At 38.0% G+C, this 13,501-nt stretch overlaps 2 protein-coding genes across 2 annotated transcripts; both read left to right on the forward strand.

The window, feature by feature from the left end:
* The first annotated feature begins 8,614 nt into the window (after positions 1 to 8,614).
* On the forward strand, positions 8,615 to 11,339 carry LOC145232849 (uncharacterized). The gene is made up of 5 exons (XM_080097528.1): positions 8,615 to 8,808; positions 9,369 to 9,824; positions 10,263 to 10,501; positions 10,989 to 11,171; positions 11,236 to 11,339. Exons 1-5 carry the CDS (start codon positions 8,786 to 8,788, stop codon positions 11,337 to 11,339), a joined length of 1,005 nt encoding a protein of 334 aa, XP_079953654.1. The 5' UTR covers positions 8,615 to 8,785.
* Positions 11,340 to 11,575: 236 nt separating this feature from the next.
* Positions 11,576 to 13,488, forward strand: LOC145233971 (uncharacterized). Its single transcript, XM_080098735.1, has 3 exons — positions 11,576 to 11,639; positions 12,187 to 12,234; positions 12,831 to 13,488. Exons 1-3 carry the CDS (start codon positions 11,614 to 11,616, stop codon positions 13,423 to 13,425), a joined length of 669 nt encoding a protein of 222 aa, XP_079954861.1. The 5' UTR covers positions 11,576 to 11,613; the 3' UTR covers positions 13,426 to 13,488.
* Positions 13,489 to 13,501: the final 13 nt, after the last annotated feature.

Raw genomic sequence — 13,501 nt, forward strand, 5'->3', positions numbered from 1 at the left:
TATACATTTTTACGATATATATACCTATAGGTCAGGTTTTTCTGTCTTTCGGATAGTGTTTTCACCTCACAATCTCAATCACTCTGTCGCCTTCCGCCTCTGCATTAACGTTGTATTTCACAGCTGAATCAGGCAAGCCAGTTGTTGATACTCGAAAGAATAAAGTTTTCTCTACTATACTTTTCGTAGCCCTGGTAAATAGATCTTCTATTGCTTTTGAATAAAGCAAGGGATTAAGCGCACTGTTTACTGGAAGCAATAGACAAGCACTCAACAAGTAAGCGTCTGGTGGCATCTTTATTCCTCCAACACTTATATATCCCATGACACAAATTGGAATCCAGCAACAGAAGACGGTCACAATCAACCTTGAGATTCTCTTCTGCATCTCGGAGCTGACATCAGTGCTTCTGGATCCTTTCATGCTGTTGCTCACTTTATAGATGACAACATAAGCAACCACCATGTAGATGAACATGAGGAAGTTGATAGTTATAAGACCAGTTGAATATTCCCAAGCAAATTCACTGGTTGTGGCAAACAAACGCGGCATACAGACACTTAATGTTTCTCCGTAATACCCAAATTCCTTAGTAATGTAATTACGGGGGAAAGTCTTTTTGATGATTTGTTTGACATCGTTCAACCTTTTCGGTTTCATACCCGTAATTCTTTCTGCAAGAAGTGATATATTCTCTCTGGAAACAATATCATTGCGAAAAATGTTGTTTGGAAACCAAACGTCGGTCGTGAAATATTCCGAAGTACCTTGTAATAAAGGAACGGTAGCCAAAGCAACGGCCAAAATCCAGCAAAACAATTCAACAAGTAAAATAATTTCGACTCTTACATTTCCAATTTTAAAAGGTTTAAAGACTGATACAAGACGAAAAGTGGTCATGGCTGCCATGGTAAAGGCCGACGCTTGAGAAGATACAATTGCAAGTGCTCCAAGTCCTGAACATAAACTACTTGATCTCCATTCCTTATCAAACGAATAATATGATCCCGAATATTGAGTTCCTTGCACTACAACTGCAAGTAGATAAATTCCCATGAGGAAATCTGAGCAACTTAGATTTAGAATAAAAACGCTAGTGTTAATAAAAACGTTGTTCTTCTTTTTGGCACCATATAAGCTGCGGGCAGTTGCAATAAACACAAACAAATTTCCTCCCAAGGCTAACACACCTGTTATCCAAAAAATTACTCGGTATATTGGATTGGCAATCATTTCGTTAAAGTCTGCGAACCCAGTTTCAGCAAATTCGTCACTTCCATCCGAACAATCTCGAATTCCATTTTGAACCAGTTTCAAGTCAACTGACAAAGGTTGTTTATTCGCGCAATAAAACCGTTTCTTTTTACAGCGGCATCTGCTTTCGTCAGATTCATTATCGCAGTCCACAATTCCGTCGCGAAGAGTTTTTCTGTCAATAGAAACTCGGTCTTTGGATTTGCAATAAAAACGGGTATTGTGACAAAGATCTATAAATTCATCAGAGCCATCGTCACAATCGACTTTTCCGTCGCACACCTGACTGTTTTTTATGTTGATTTGTCCATTCAAAAAACAATAAAACATATTTGGACAATTCATTTCATCTAATATTTGAAAGTGGTAGTCAATTTTTCCATCACATATTGAGTTTAACAAGAGTTTAGCGTCCATTTCACTATCCAAGTGAAACTGGAACCATGTCCTTAAGGGTTTATTGTCATTTCTAGCACACTTGAATATTTCGTCAAGTCCGAGACTCATATAGTTTTCTGGTAAACATTGAGTTTTTTGCAAATTATGTGAAGGCGTAAAATACTTCGTATTTGTTTGTCCAAAACATTGTACGCTTGAATTACACAATTTTCCGTAATGAAGCGAGCACTCAGATTTGTTTTGGCAATGCATTTCATTTAACGGACAGGTACCTCTTATGTCGTTGCACAAACTTTGATTTAAACATAAACACTCATCTGACATATCAAAGCAATCCACGATACCGTCACAAACTTGCTTGGGCGATATTATCAACTTTTTATCCAAGCACTGAAAACATTTAAACTCTCCGTTGACGAAACAAAGATCAGATTTATCGGAACATTGAGCCACTGAATCGTAAACGTGGGCTTGTGACAAAACACAAACACCTTTTCTGGATGATCCAGAGCATTTAAATCCAAATCCTGCCTTGATTTCGTCGCTATTGTCACTGCAACTACTAACTGGGTCACAAAAGTAACTTTCAGGAATAATTTCTTGTTTTTCACACGTAAAAATGTTCTGACAAAATGTATCCGTTTTTGTGCAGCTTGATGCCACACAAATCACTTTCTTGATTTTACAATTCCTTATGTCATCAGCACACGACGGTTGGATTATTCTATTGCACTTTGCTGGAATATCGGAATTTACAAGATACCTGGCAGACTGTTCAGTCCTACAGGTTGTGACAAACATTGTGCAAGAATGGCATATAAAATTTGATACCGAACACGTTTCATCACTTCCATCTGAGCAATCTGTAACGTTGTCACCTAACCAGTCAAAAGGTATGCATCTGCCAGTAGGCGGGCAGTGCTTGTTACCAGGATCACACGGACATCTTGCGAAAAGTCCACTGCAGTTACATGTGTAATGGGTTTCGTCGCTACCGTCAAAACAGTCGCGATTTCCATCACACAACATAGATCGGTCAACACAACTCCCTTTCATCCCAATACATTGTTTCGTGCTAAGGCATGAGCATTTAAACTCATCAGCTGAACAAGTGCAGTTAACTTCATCACTCAAATCGCCACAATCACTTATTCCGTCACACCGCTGAGATTTGTGAATGCAACCAGTGGTATTTGGGCAGGTGTTTGTTTTGTAACAATCACATTCAAACTGGTAGCCAGGACAAGGGCAGTTGCTTTCAATACTCGAATCTTCGCAAACTCCATAAAGTAGGGGAATTCCCACTAACATACCCCTGATAGGAACGTATGTACTCTTTGGTGGATTTACGATTAAAAAATCATTTCTATTGCAGACCTCATCAGTGCCATCTAAACAATCTGGTGTACCATCGCAGTGGTACCTCTTTATCACACACCCGACAACACCTTTACAAGTTGTGTTAAAGCAATCACACTGAAATCTGTCTTGAGGACAAATGTCACCAAATTCGTCGCTCCAATCTCCACATTCGTTGAAGTCGTTGTTTACCCTCCACATCGGGATGCATCCTGGTTTGTCCCCACAATGGCCAAACTTGTGACAAGCACATTCAAACATTGTAGAAGGGCAGGTGCAATTGGGACCACGGAATGGCTTCTTGCACACTAAGAGATTTTCAGGTTCTGTTGATGAAATTGCAAATAAACATTTTATACGATTCGGTAAATTAGAGAAAGTTAAATTAGATATGTACCACGGCATTCAATATTTGTGCAAAACGAACACTCCTTTTCATAGATTTTAACTCAAGTTTCACTAGTTTAACGCTCTTTAAAGACCAACATGATTTGACCACACTATCAGTATATCAAACAAAAAAAGCAACTAGTGAACCAAAACTGATATCAAACTAAGTAAACTTACTTGCATAAGGTCGAGGAGCGAGACTAAGGTCCTCACTCGGACATTCACCTTCCGTGCATCCGAGGATTAGCAATATAAATAATAAGCACAGCATACCTACGATTTCTGTCTACAGTAAATATTAGTATTTCAAATTAATTAAGTTTTGGAGTGTGAACGCCGATACGGTGTAGCTACAACGCGTTTAGTCATAATACGTGTTGTGTTTTATAACGTTTTGACGTTACGCAGCTATTTCCAACTTGGTAAATATTTTAGTGCAATTGTGTCGCTATGTGTTCTTTTACCAAGCAAAATAAACCTTTATTCACCTCAACTCAGTTGCTATGTAAACTGCTCACTAAAATGCTTGCAAAATGAGGATGTGCCTAATTACTTTGCTTGAACTTGATCAGTTGACTGAACAGTTTAAAGACAAAAACGAAATGCCTTTGACCGCAAACTATATACTCTGTACGCCGGAAACTTACATTACAAAGTTTTATTCCTTGAGTAGGCAATGCGACAAAAAACACCAAGGCACACGTCACGTATTTGCTACATCCTAAGGCAATATGTAAATTCGTGATCCTGAATACCGCATAAAATAACTTGGTCAGCAGTTTAATGCAAATAAATGTGCTAAAATGCAAATAAATGGGCTATTAAGCTACTTATTTAAGCTACTTATTTTGCAGACTTTTGAAAACGCTGCCGGTTGGAGCTATTTGATTGGCATGAAGGTATGGTAATATCAAACATTTCCATATCCTGAACAAGCAGTCGGCCTAAATATAGCCTTAACTCGTTTAAAACCACCGACTGTCCACCAAACCATCATCCGACTGTCTGTTTAACAAATAAACTATAAGACAATAATTGATGATATAAAATTTTATGCGTTTCTGACATTTTTTACGGAACGGATATGTTATTTAAATGTTTTTTTCACATTCCTCCGGCACAAAAAAACGTGGGCACATGCATATATTTATTTTACATGAGTTTTTTAGGTGAAACACTTGAAAACTGCAGCGCTTAAGTCTGCTATAAAGCTATCTCCTTTCTTAAAGAATTCCAACCACACAAGTCATACACGACACTTCGTATATGTAACGATTCCACTTCTTTCAGTGTTATTTTAAATCTTGAATTCAGACTGTTTTGTGTACCAGTTGGTGAACTTGGGCGTCCAGCGCTTTAGATTCAAAAAGTAATATCATTCATGCATGGCTTGAGTTGTTTTTAGGTTACAAAAATGGTTTATTAAAACACACATTTTGGACTTTTTGATTAAAATTTTTCGGCGTTTTGAATTGAGTTACAAATCCCATGGTCAAATTTCATGTTTGTGGCGCAAGTGTAGTAAATATAAGTTAGTTTAAAAACAAGAAATAATAACAATTGATGGTGATATTAATAAGGCATATTTCTCTGTACGAGCTGTATTGTCAATCAGACCAAAGAGTATTAAAAAAGAGTATTTTATTAAATACTCTTTAGTCAGACATTTTTTCCTAAACCTTACATTTTGTATTGTCTATTGGGAAAGTCCCATTTATGCATCGCGGCTGCAGGTTTTTGCTTGTTTACGAAGTGAAAAATGTTCCAGTTATTTGTTTAGTGACCTTTACAGTACCTGAAGCACCTAGTGAAGTCACTTTGGCGTTTATATCTTTTCCCATGAACGTTTAATTCAAGCAAGCAATGAGCGTTTGTTGTGTCATTAAACACTACGTCATAATAACAGAACGTGCCGTTTGTGCGTGTGACGCTGAACCGGCGTGGGGGCAAGTGGATGTTATGCAACAATAGCGCCGTGGGCTTATTATCATGCATTTATAATGAAAGACTGAATGGATTCGAAACAGTTATTAAAATGGTTATTTTGTTTTAATAGTTGTTTAAAATGTTTTAAAGACCAATATGTTTGATTGTGCTGTAAATGGAATCCCCGAGTAGAGTGGTTTTGTGCAGTTTATGATAAACTCTCTTGTTTATCTATAAGCTATTGCTGCCAGGCATAAAATCAAGTTTATAGAGAGCTCTTCTGGCAAATGTAATTTTATTCCGACGTTTTGACGTCCTATACTGGTCATCTTCATCACGGAAAATAACACTAAATGCGACTAGCACAGTGCACCAAAAACAAAGGAAAATAGAATGGAACGCAAGCACGTCACAACACGCTGAAAGCATCCCATCTGTTTTGATGTTCATTTTGTTGCCCCGTTGGTGAATATTCCATGACTCAAGAAATAGTCTTTTCCTGTAGTCAGGCTCCATGGCCACAACAGACGCCGCAGCGAAATCAATACGGTGGTGATACCGCATGATTGGAAAGGGCCGACTTCTTCGGGTCGCTGTTGGCAACATCCCGTTGATGTTCTTTTCGGCGGTTGTTGAATGGCCTTCCAGTCTCCCCGATATATATTAACGGACACTCGGCGCAGGGAATAGAATATACAACACCTCATAGTTCAAAGGTATTGATTGGATGTTTCGGGTGACACAGTAGCTTGCGGAGAGTATTGGCAGGTTGGACGCCAACCGCTACGCCATACGCCGTAGAATACTCGTCAGTTTCGGTATGTACGGAAGTGTCACAAAACCCTCTGTTTTTGGGATGGGTCACCTGTTTGGGACAAGTTGTCTGTCGATCACAGAGCATCTAGTTGGGGTAATTTCAAGGCTTTGCGAAACTTTACCAGTTCAGCCTCGCAGTAGTCGCTATGAGTGCACAAGCATCGTGCCTGATCTTTTAGGTGAACGAGTGAATAATCAAAACAGGCGTGCTGCTTTCAGCGTGCTCAGGCACCTGCTTAAAGATTAGAGGCCCAATAATTCGTTATCGCGCTTCCATTCTTTTTTCCTTTGTTTATCGTGCACTGTACTAGGCGCATTCAGTGTTATTTGCCCTGATGATGAAGACGATCTGTACAGGACGTCGAAACGTCGAAATAAAATTACATTTGCCAGAAGAGCTCTCTATAAACTTTCTTGTTTATCGCTGAACTTTGACAATCGGAATGGGTATAATTTTGTGGTAACACAACCCAATTACTCCGATGCTAATGATGACGGCGATGTCGTGGAACATTTAAATACTGACTACCAAAAATGTGACTACATAAATATCACTTTCTCTTGAAATTTTTGCCTTTGTGATTTAACGTTAATCATTTTTTGTTCTTTCGTGAGTTTCGATTATTTGTCCCATAAACGTGTGTGTTATCGAACCGTTATGCATTGAATTGTTTACAACATTCAGAAAAACACAAAAATCCGGTAGTTGTTCAATGGATGGGAAAAAATGATCGAATTCGCACGGCAGCGTTTTGGGGGTTCGAGTTAGTGCTGAGAGTTATAATTCGGGCCTTTCTTTTAACGTAGCGTTTGTTAGGAGTTGCATGGGGCTGAAGTTTAAATGAAACAGGGCTTTTCTAATTCCCACAACAGACAGGTTAATATATTTGCGATGAACATAAAATTTCGACAGAAAAAAGCACAAAACTATGTACACACATTGAAGATTAAATAATTTAATGGTATTGTTTTATAGAAACGTAGCAAAACATATCTAAGTGATAAAATGGTGGCCAAGCGGTGTTCCTAGAAAGGTTTTTAAAGAATTAATAGGAATATCTCTGCTTGGCACGCGTACCAGGTTTAAAATGGTTACCAAGTGAGTTTAGTTAATAATTCTACATTCTTATACAAACAACATTGTTACGGCAGAGCTACCAACACCATACGTCGCGGCATACCGACATTTTGCTAAATATCGATAGATGGCACCAAGAGCATTATTATTATGTCAGCAGCCAACGAACGGCAGAGATACGAAACTAAGATTTTTGATTTTTTACACAGTTTTAAAGTTTTATTGAATTTTTTATCCCAACCCTAATAGCCCCAACTATCAGCATTTTTGTAGATTTACCATTTCAAAAAAGTATTTGTGCTCTTTGCGCCACCTATCGAAATTTAGCTAAATGTGTGCCTACCGTGAGGTATGGTGTTAGTAGATTGTCCCATGGCTACACCCCGTACTTGTGGTATAAAGGACTTTTACAGCGTTTGCGTAGTGGCGCAATTTTGCTAAATGCCTTGAGGTACGTAGTTGACATACCTTGCCTCTACGTCACGGTGAACTGTGCCCAGTTATGCCTAACGTTTACGGAATTAAAGTGGCTTGCTTGAATTCAGAACAGCTTTGAAAGTAGACGTTGAAGCAAGATTATCTGTAAAAGCAATTTATAGCGCTGAAATGTCAAGAAAAGAGGTTTTGTATTGAACCCAAAGGCGGTGGGCATCTTCTCAATTATAGTTGATAGTTCCGGTAAATAGAAGGCATTAGTTTGATGTTTCTGCACACTTATGATTAACAATCAGGTAAGAGATTTTTCACACCTTAAAGTCTTAACATTTAGTTAACTGGTTTTGATGAGTGAACTAAAGTATTGCCACTCTATACAGAAAAAAATGTCAGGGACCCATACGACCTAGATAGGTAGGTTGGTCTGCATGAAAATACTTGGTTACTTAAAAGCTTCAATTCTGAGAGCAGGGCTTTTGATGTGAACCCCGTTGTAAAATATGTTTGTTTAATTTGACGTGTCCATCTACTTTGTAGTACATTGGGGAGAAAACAAGTGTCCTTCAAAATGTAAAAGAAAAACTTGTGAAAAAAGATAACTTAATACTTTGCTAAAAAGGTAGTTTCATTCGTCACATTTATGAATCTGTGACGTCACGGTGACGTAAGAAGTTTCACTTTTAATTGTAAACAACAACCTGTTAGGAATTTTAGCATATAGGTTACGCTGTTTGGATTTAGCGCCTTTCACAAACAAATTAACATTCAGGTTATAGATAAAGTTGAACAAAATTAAACACCTAACAAACATAAATTAAATGTAAAAGCATATAAAGCCAACAAATGGTAAGTAAGCTGCAATACATGCTGTTTCGACCTATAAGGTGAAATACTTCTGTTTGAAAACCGCAAACCCACAAGTTGCCACAACTATTTGCACAAAGGATGAGGAGATCCAGTTTTCTTCGCGATTTCGAGACAAATGCTACGAAGCGTGCGATTTGCTGACAAGTTGCGACGAAACTGACTATTTAGGTTGTGGCAGTTTCGGTTCTGCCCGGGTATGTTACAACCAACATGCTGGAAAGGTGGTCGTCAAGTGCTTTAGCTTGACGGGGGCCAAGGGAATGATAGACAAACGTATTGCAAGGTAATACACTTGAATTGCTGAAATCGGATAATATGACCTTAATTATTAGCATTTGATTTTAGTTTATATTGAGCTTTAATCACGTGTTTATGCACACCAAATAATCTAACTTGACTTTATCACTTTTAACTAGTGTTTCATACTGAACGGAACAAAATAACGTTGTTTATTCAGTGCAATTTATTTATTTCGTTCCGATACTGATATTTTCATTTCGTTTTCATATAAATAAAGTAAATTTAGGCCTATCAAGGCGATTTTTCGGTATTTCGGTCTTAACGGAAGAAAACACTTTTCGGAAAAAAATCGGTATTTGATTCCTTTCCGGTATTTAAAACAATTTCGGTATGTTGTTTCGGTAAATGGACCAAAATTTATTTATTTCGCTCCGGTATAATCAAAATGCATTTTTGATGGATATCGATTCACCTTGTATCAAAATGTTAGTAAAGCTTGATCTTTTTTTAAATGTAAAAGTGTTATTTACAAACATAAGTGTATAAGCTACTGTAATAGACCTTCTTTATACCAATTAGGTAAAAATAGCTTTTTTGTTTCAGTGTCAAACGTGAAGCAAACATCCTGATAAGAATCAGCCACGACCATATCGTTGATATTTTGGGTGTAGCTAGCTGGTCAAATAACGTTGGAATCGTGTTAGAATATGTAGACGGCGGAAATTTAGATTCTTATCTAAAAAACGAAGTAGTGGCCACAATTCCATGGCCAACACGCCTAAAATTCGCCTCTCAGCTTGCAAATGCGCTCAAATATCTTCATAACTTTGAGCCAGGCAAAATATTTTGTCACGGTGATATCAAACCCGACAATTTATTGCTTACCAAAAACCATGACCTAAAGTTAGGTGATTTTGGGGCCGCGAATATTTTGCGTGCTACCGGTTTGCAAACTACAACCCTGGACGCACCACCTACCAAACAGCACACGCCAGTTTATGCAGCTCCAGAATTGTTTTCTCACGTGTTTTCCAAGACTCCAAGCATGGATATGTACAGGTATGTTTGAGGCATCGAGCCTATCAGAAAGGGTCGACTACGGTGTATTTGGCCTCATGTGCATATTTTTATTTCTGTTAGCAGCTCGTGAAAAATTTCTGTAGAATTTGTTTTTTTGCGTAAAACATAAAAAAAGCTGTAAAAAAACACGATTTAGGTACCATTAACCGATACGGGTAAAAGCACCCTAAATTTTCACATAACAGCCCTTTTTTCACTCAATGAACGTTATTCCGGCCAACAGGTATACATGTCTAACCCTGGCATAGCCGAAATACCGAAAACACTCAATGTCAAGGCAATGTTAAGTTTTAAAACAAAGTCAAGGCAATGTTAAGTTTTATATTAATTGCTCTGTATTTTTGCTGATCACTGTTCCTAAGTTTAAACATAAGATCACTACATAAATGGCAGCAATGGCATCTTTTGTACTCACAGCACGAGCATGGTCTTTTACGAAATCATTACAAGACGTACCGTTTATGAGGGTTGTCAAGTGAGCAACGATATTCTTGTGGTGCTGATAGCTCGTGGTGATCGCCCACTCATGGAGGTTGTCGACAGCGTCGAGAAAAAGCTTTCCAATCCTGACGATCGTAAAATATTCACTGTCTTGAAAAACATTATGACGGTTTGCTGGAATAAGGACCCCAATATCCGGTATACCAGCTCTCAAGGTAAATTGACTACTGAAAAACATAAGTAGAAGTTATTTCGGACAACAGAGGCCTACAATTCTCTTGAAATTGACACCAACCGCATACGGTTTGCCAACACTTACTAACTACACTTCTAGTACCACAATAAAACGATTTGTCAACCATAGATCGACCCGCTAGCCTCTGTTTGCCTGCCTCTGCTGTGTTGTTTTGAATTGTTCTGAACATAATTGTTGAATAAACACACATACTTATGACCAAACAATTAGATTGGATTTTTGCAGCATTGTATCGTAATTGAGTGATAAATAAGAACCTTTAGCGTTTCATAAGTTCTATGTTTTACAATTTTACAGCCAACAAGACAGTGCAATAGTTATTATGTATTTATAAAGCAAAAAAAAGGTTGGGATTTGAATGTTAAAATTGTTATGTTGTTTTAATACTTAAAACCAATTTGTGTGTGTTGTAAATAAAAATCTGCAATTAGAGCATTTTTGTTTAGTTTATGATAAACTTGCTTGTTTATCGCTGGACTTTGACAATCGGAATGGGTACAATTTTGTGGTAACTCAACCTAATTACTCTGATGCTAACTGCAACCGCGTTGGCCTTCATACCTTTGAGCCTCCTTTCAAGGTGACCAGTCGACCAATAACCAGCAGCAACGTTTGTGCTAGCGCCAAAGGTAACTATACCTGGAAAACCAAAGTGTATCTAACTTACTCTGCATCTATGTCAATATTACTCAGAGGGCCATGTTCTTATGTATACAGTCCTAAAGTTTGTCAATGATTCAGTGTACCATGTTTTAACAAGGGACTTTCCTGCTCTGTTTGAATTAGACTGTGTGTGATGCACATAGACGGCGGGATTTTGCTACATTTAAAACTTTGTCTCTACGACTTTTAAAGTTCCGTTTCAACCATTAACATGCAACTGATTTTTAAATTTCACATGCAATTGTTTGGTTGAAAAGTCGTATTTTGAACTAGGTTTTGTTATTTGTTGCCTAACTTCGATTGTGTTGTTTCAAAAACTTACAGATAAATTACTGTCCCGAAAAATTCCAAAGTTTTTTATGCTAAGGTTCGTCGGTTTTTCGGTTTGAGATCGATTGCAATGGGTCTATGGGACTGATGCCACCTGCTTCACGGTTAGTAGCCTTATTTATAGTTGATTATGATCACGTTAAAATAATTGTCATCGACAGGTCGAAATGCCGAATTAAACGGTAAAACTACTAACACCATAACGCACGTCAGACCCACATAGGGTTAGTTAGGATGTAAGTTTTTGAAAATTTTACATTGAAACTAAGTTCTATTGCTATTTTTTGAATTTTAAATGCAAATACCTTACACCGACCCTAATAGCCCTAACCATGGGCATTTTTAGAGTTTCTATTTTTTATATATTTTTTTCTTCTTCACGGAGGTTCGAACCCAGGACACTCCCGGGGACGGATCCCGATCAGTTTTTTTTTATGTCTGTATATGGGTCAGGCGCGCCAGACCGTTCGGCCAAGTTAAACTGGTTAAGTGCATATTGCGCCACCTATCGAAAATTAGCTAAATATGGGTCTGACGTAAGTTATGGCCTTAGTAGAATTTCCAAATTAAACAAATTTTTCATTTTTTTCCAAATTAAACGCAATCTGAAGATAGAAATCATAATTTAACAAATCATTAACTTGATTTTAGAAACCATTCCCGAATGACCAGATTCGTCAGGATGATCCTACCTGCAAGGTAAGACAGCAAAGACTTACAACAGTCTAACAACGCAGTCTATCCACACCTAAACAAAACAAAAAAAGCGCCACTGGAAACTTTTTTTGCAACGGAATTGGCTTTTTCTTTTCAAAACGTTGTCAATAAAAACGATCGGATGTTAATTCTATATATTTTTTGAAAGGTATTTTAATGTCTGACTTTAAAAAATACGGTTGTAAGTCGGCCGGGTTTTTCGTGGCGGGTTCGGGTCCGGGCCGGATTCGGGCTTAGTTTTTTTTTTTAACATACGGGCTTGATTCGGACCTGACTTCACATTCTGTGTCAGTAATTTTTTTAAATGTAATTTACTTAGCTGAGTAGCTATAGTTGGTTGATTAAACCTAATGCCCAACATTACTAAAACATCAGGCTATTGTCTATTATTATCCACTTGGTATATATCTTTATTATTACAGGCCTCTTAATGGCCCAAATGGACCACTAAAAAGCGATTTGGGTTCGGGGTCAAATTTCGGGCCCGCCTACAACTCTAAGTCGAAATATAAACCTCAAACTACCATCAGAAAGTTTTATATATTTATCATATCTTACGCGGGATAGCTTGTTTTTAGATGGACCCAAGGGCGGAAGCACTTATCATACAGTTTCAAAGCCACTCTGCAACTCGAAAATGAGTTTGCGCAAGGAAACGTTTTGTTCTACTCTTACAAGAGCAGTTTTGCAGACGGGTCACTTTTCAAAATCATTGTCTTACCGGTAAGCATAAATAAAGTCAATGGCTCTATTCGGCTTGTCAACTTTGCAGATAAAGAGCCCAGTGAAGATGCTTTTGGAAAAGGTAAGGCCCAAAAGGTCTTGCGCGACGCTTTTCCAAAAATAATGAAACTAAAATTAGCCCAACACCAAGATTTTGACGATTTGCAAGACAACCAACGGCAAACATCAGCAGCCTTTGCCATCAAGGGTTCCTGCTGGCAATATCCTTCCATTGGCATGTTAAATGAGAATGGACTCGTACTTCGCCTTTGGAAAACCAACAAGCAGTTATGGGAACACTGCGGCACTTTGGTAGGGCTTATTCCAAGAGATTTAGACGAATTTGCAGTGATTGCTGGTCGTTTTTTCGGCACCTCGCTGGTTTGGATTCGCTACTCGTTCGCACCTACGGAAGAAAATCCCAATAACGAGTACATGCTGCTTCCCTAAATGAGACTTTGTCCGTTTGAAGAACATTCGTGTCATTGTGCCAATTTTTATACGAACCGGCATCTTGCATATAGGA

The sequence above is a fragment of the Phallusia mammillata genome, chromosome 6 (assembly GCF_965637545.1).
Source record: "Phallusia mammillata chromosome 6, kaPhaMamm4.hap1.1, whole genome shotgun sequence".
NCBI classification, from domain to species: Eukaryota; Metazoa; Chordata; class Ascidiacea; order Phlebobranchia; family Ascidiidae; genus Phallusia; species Phallusia mammillata.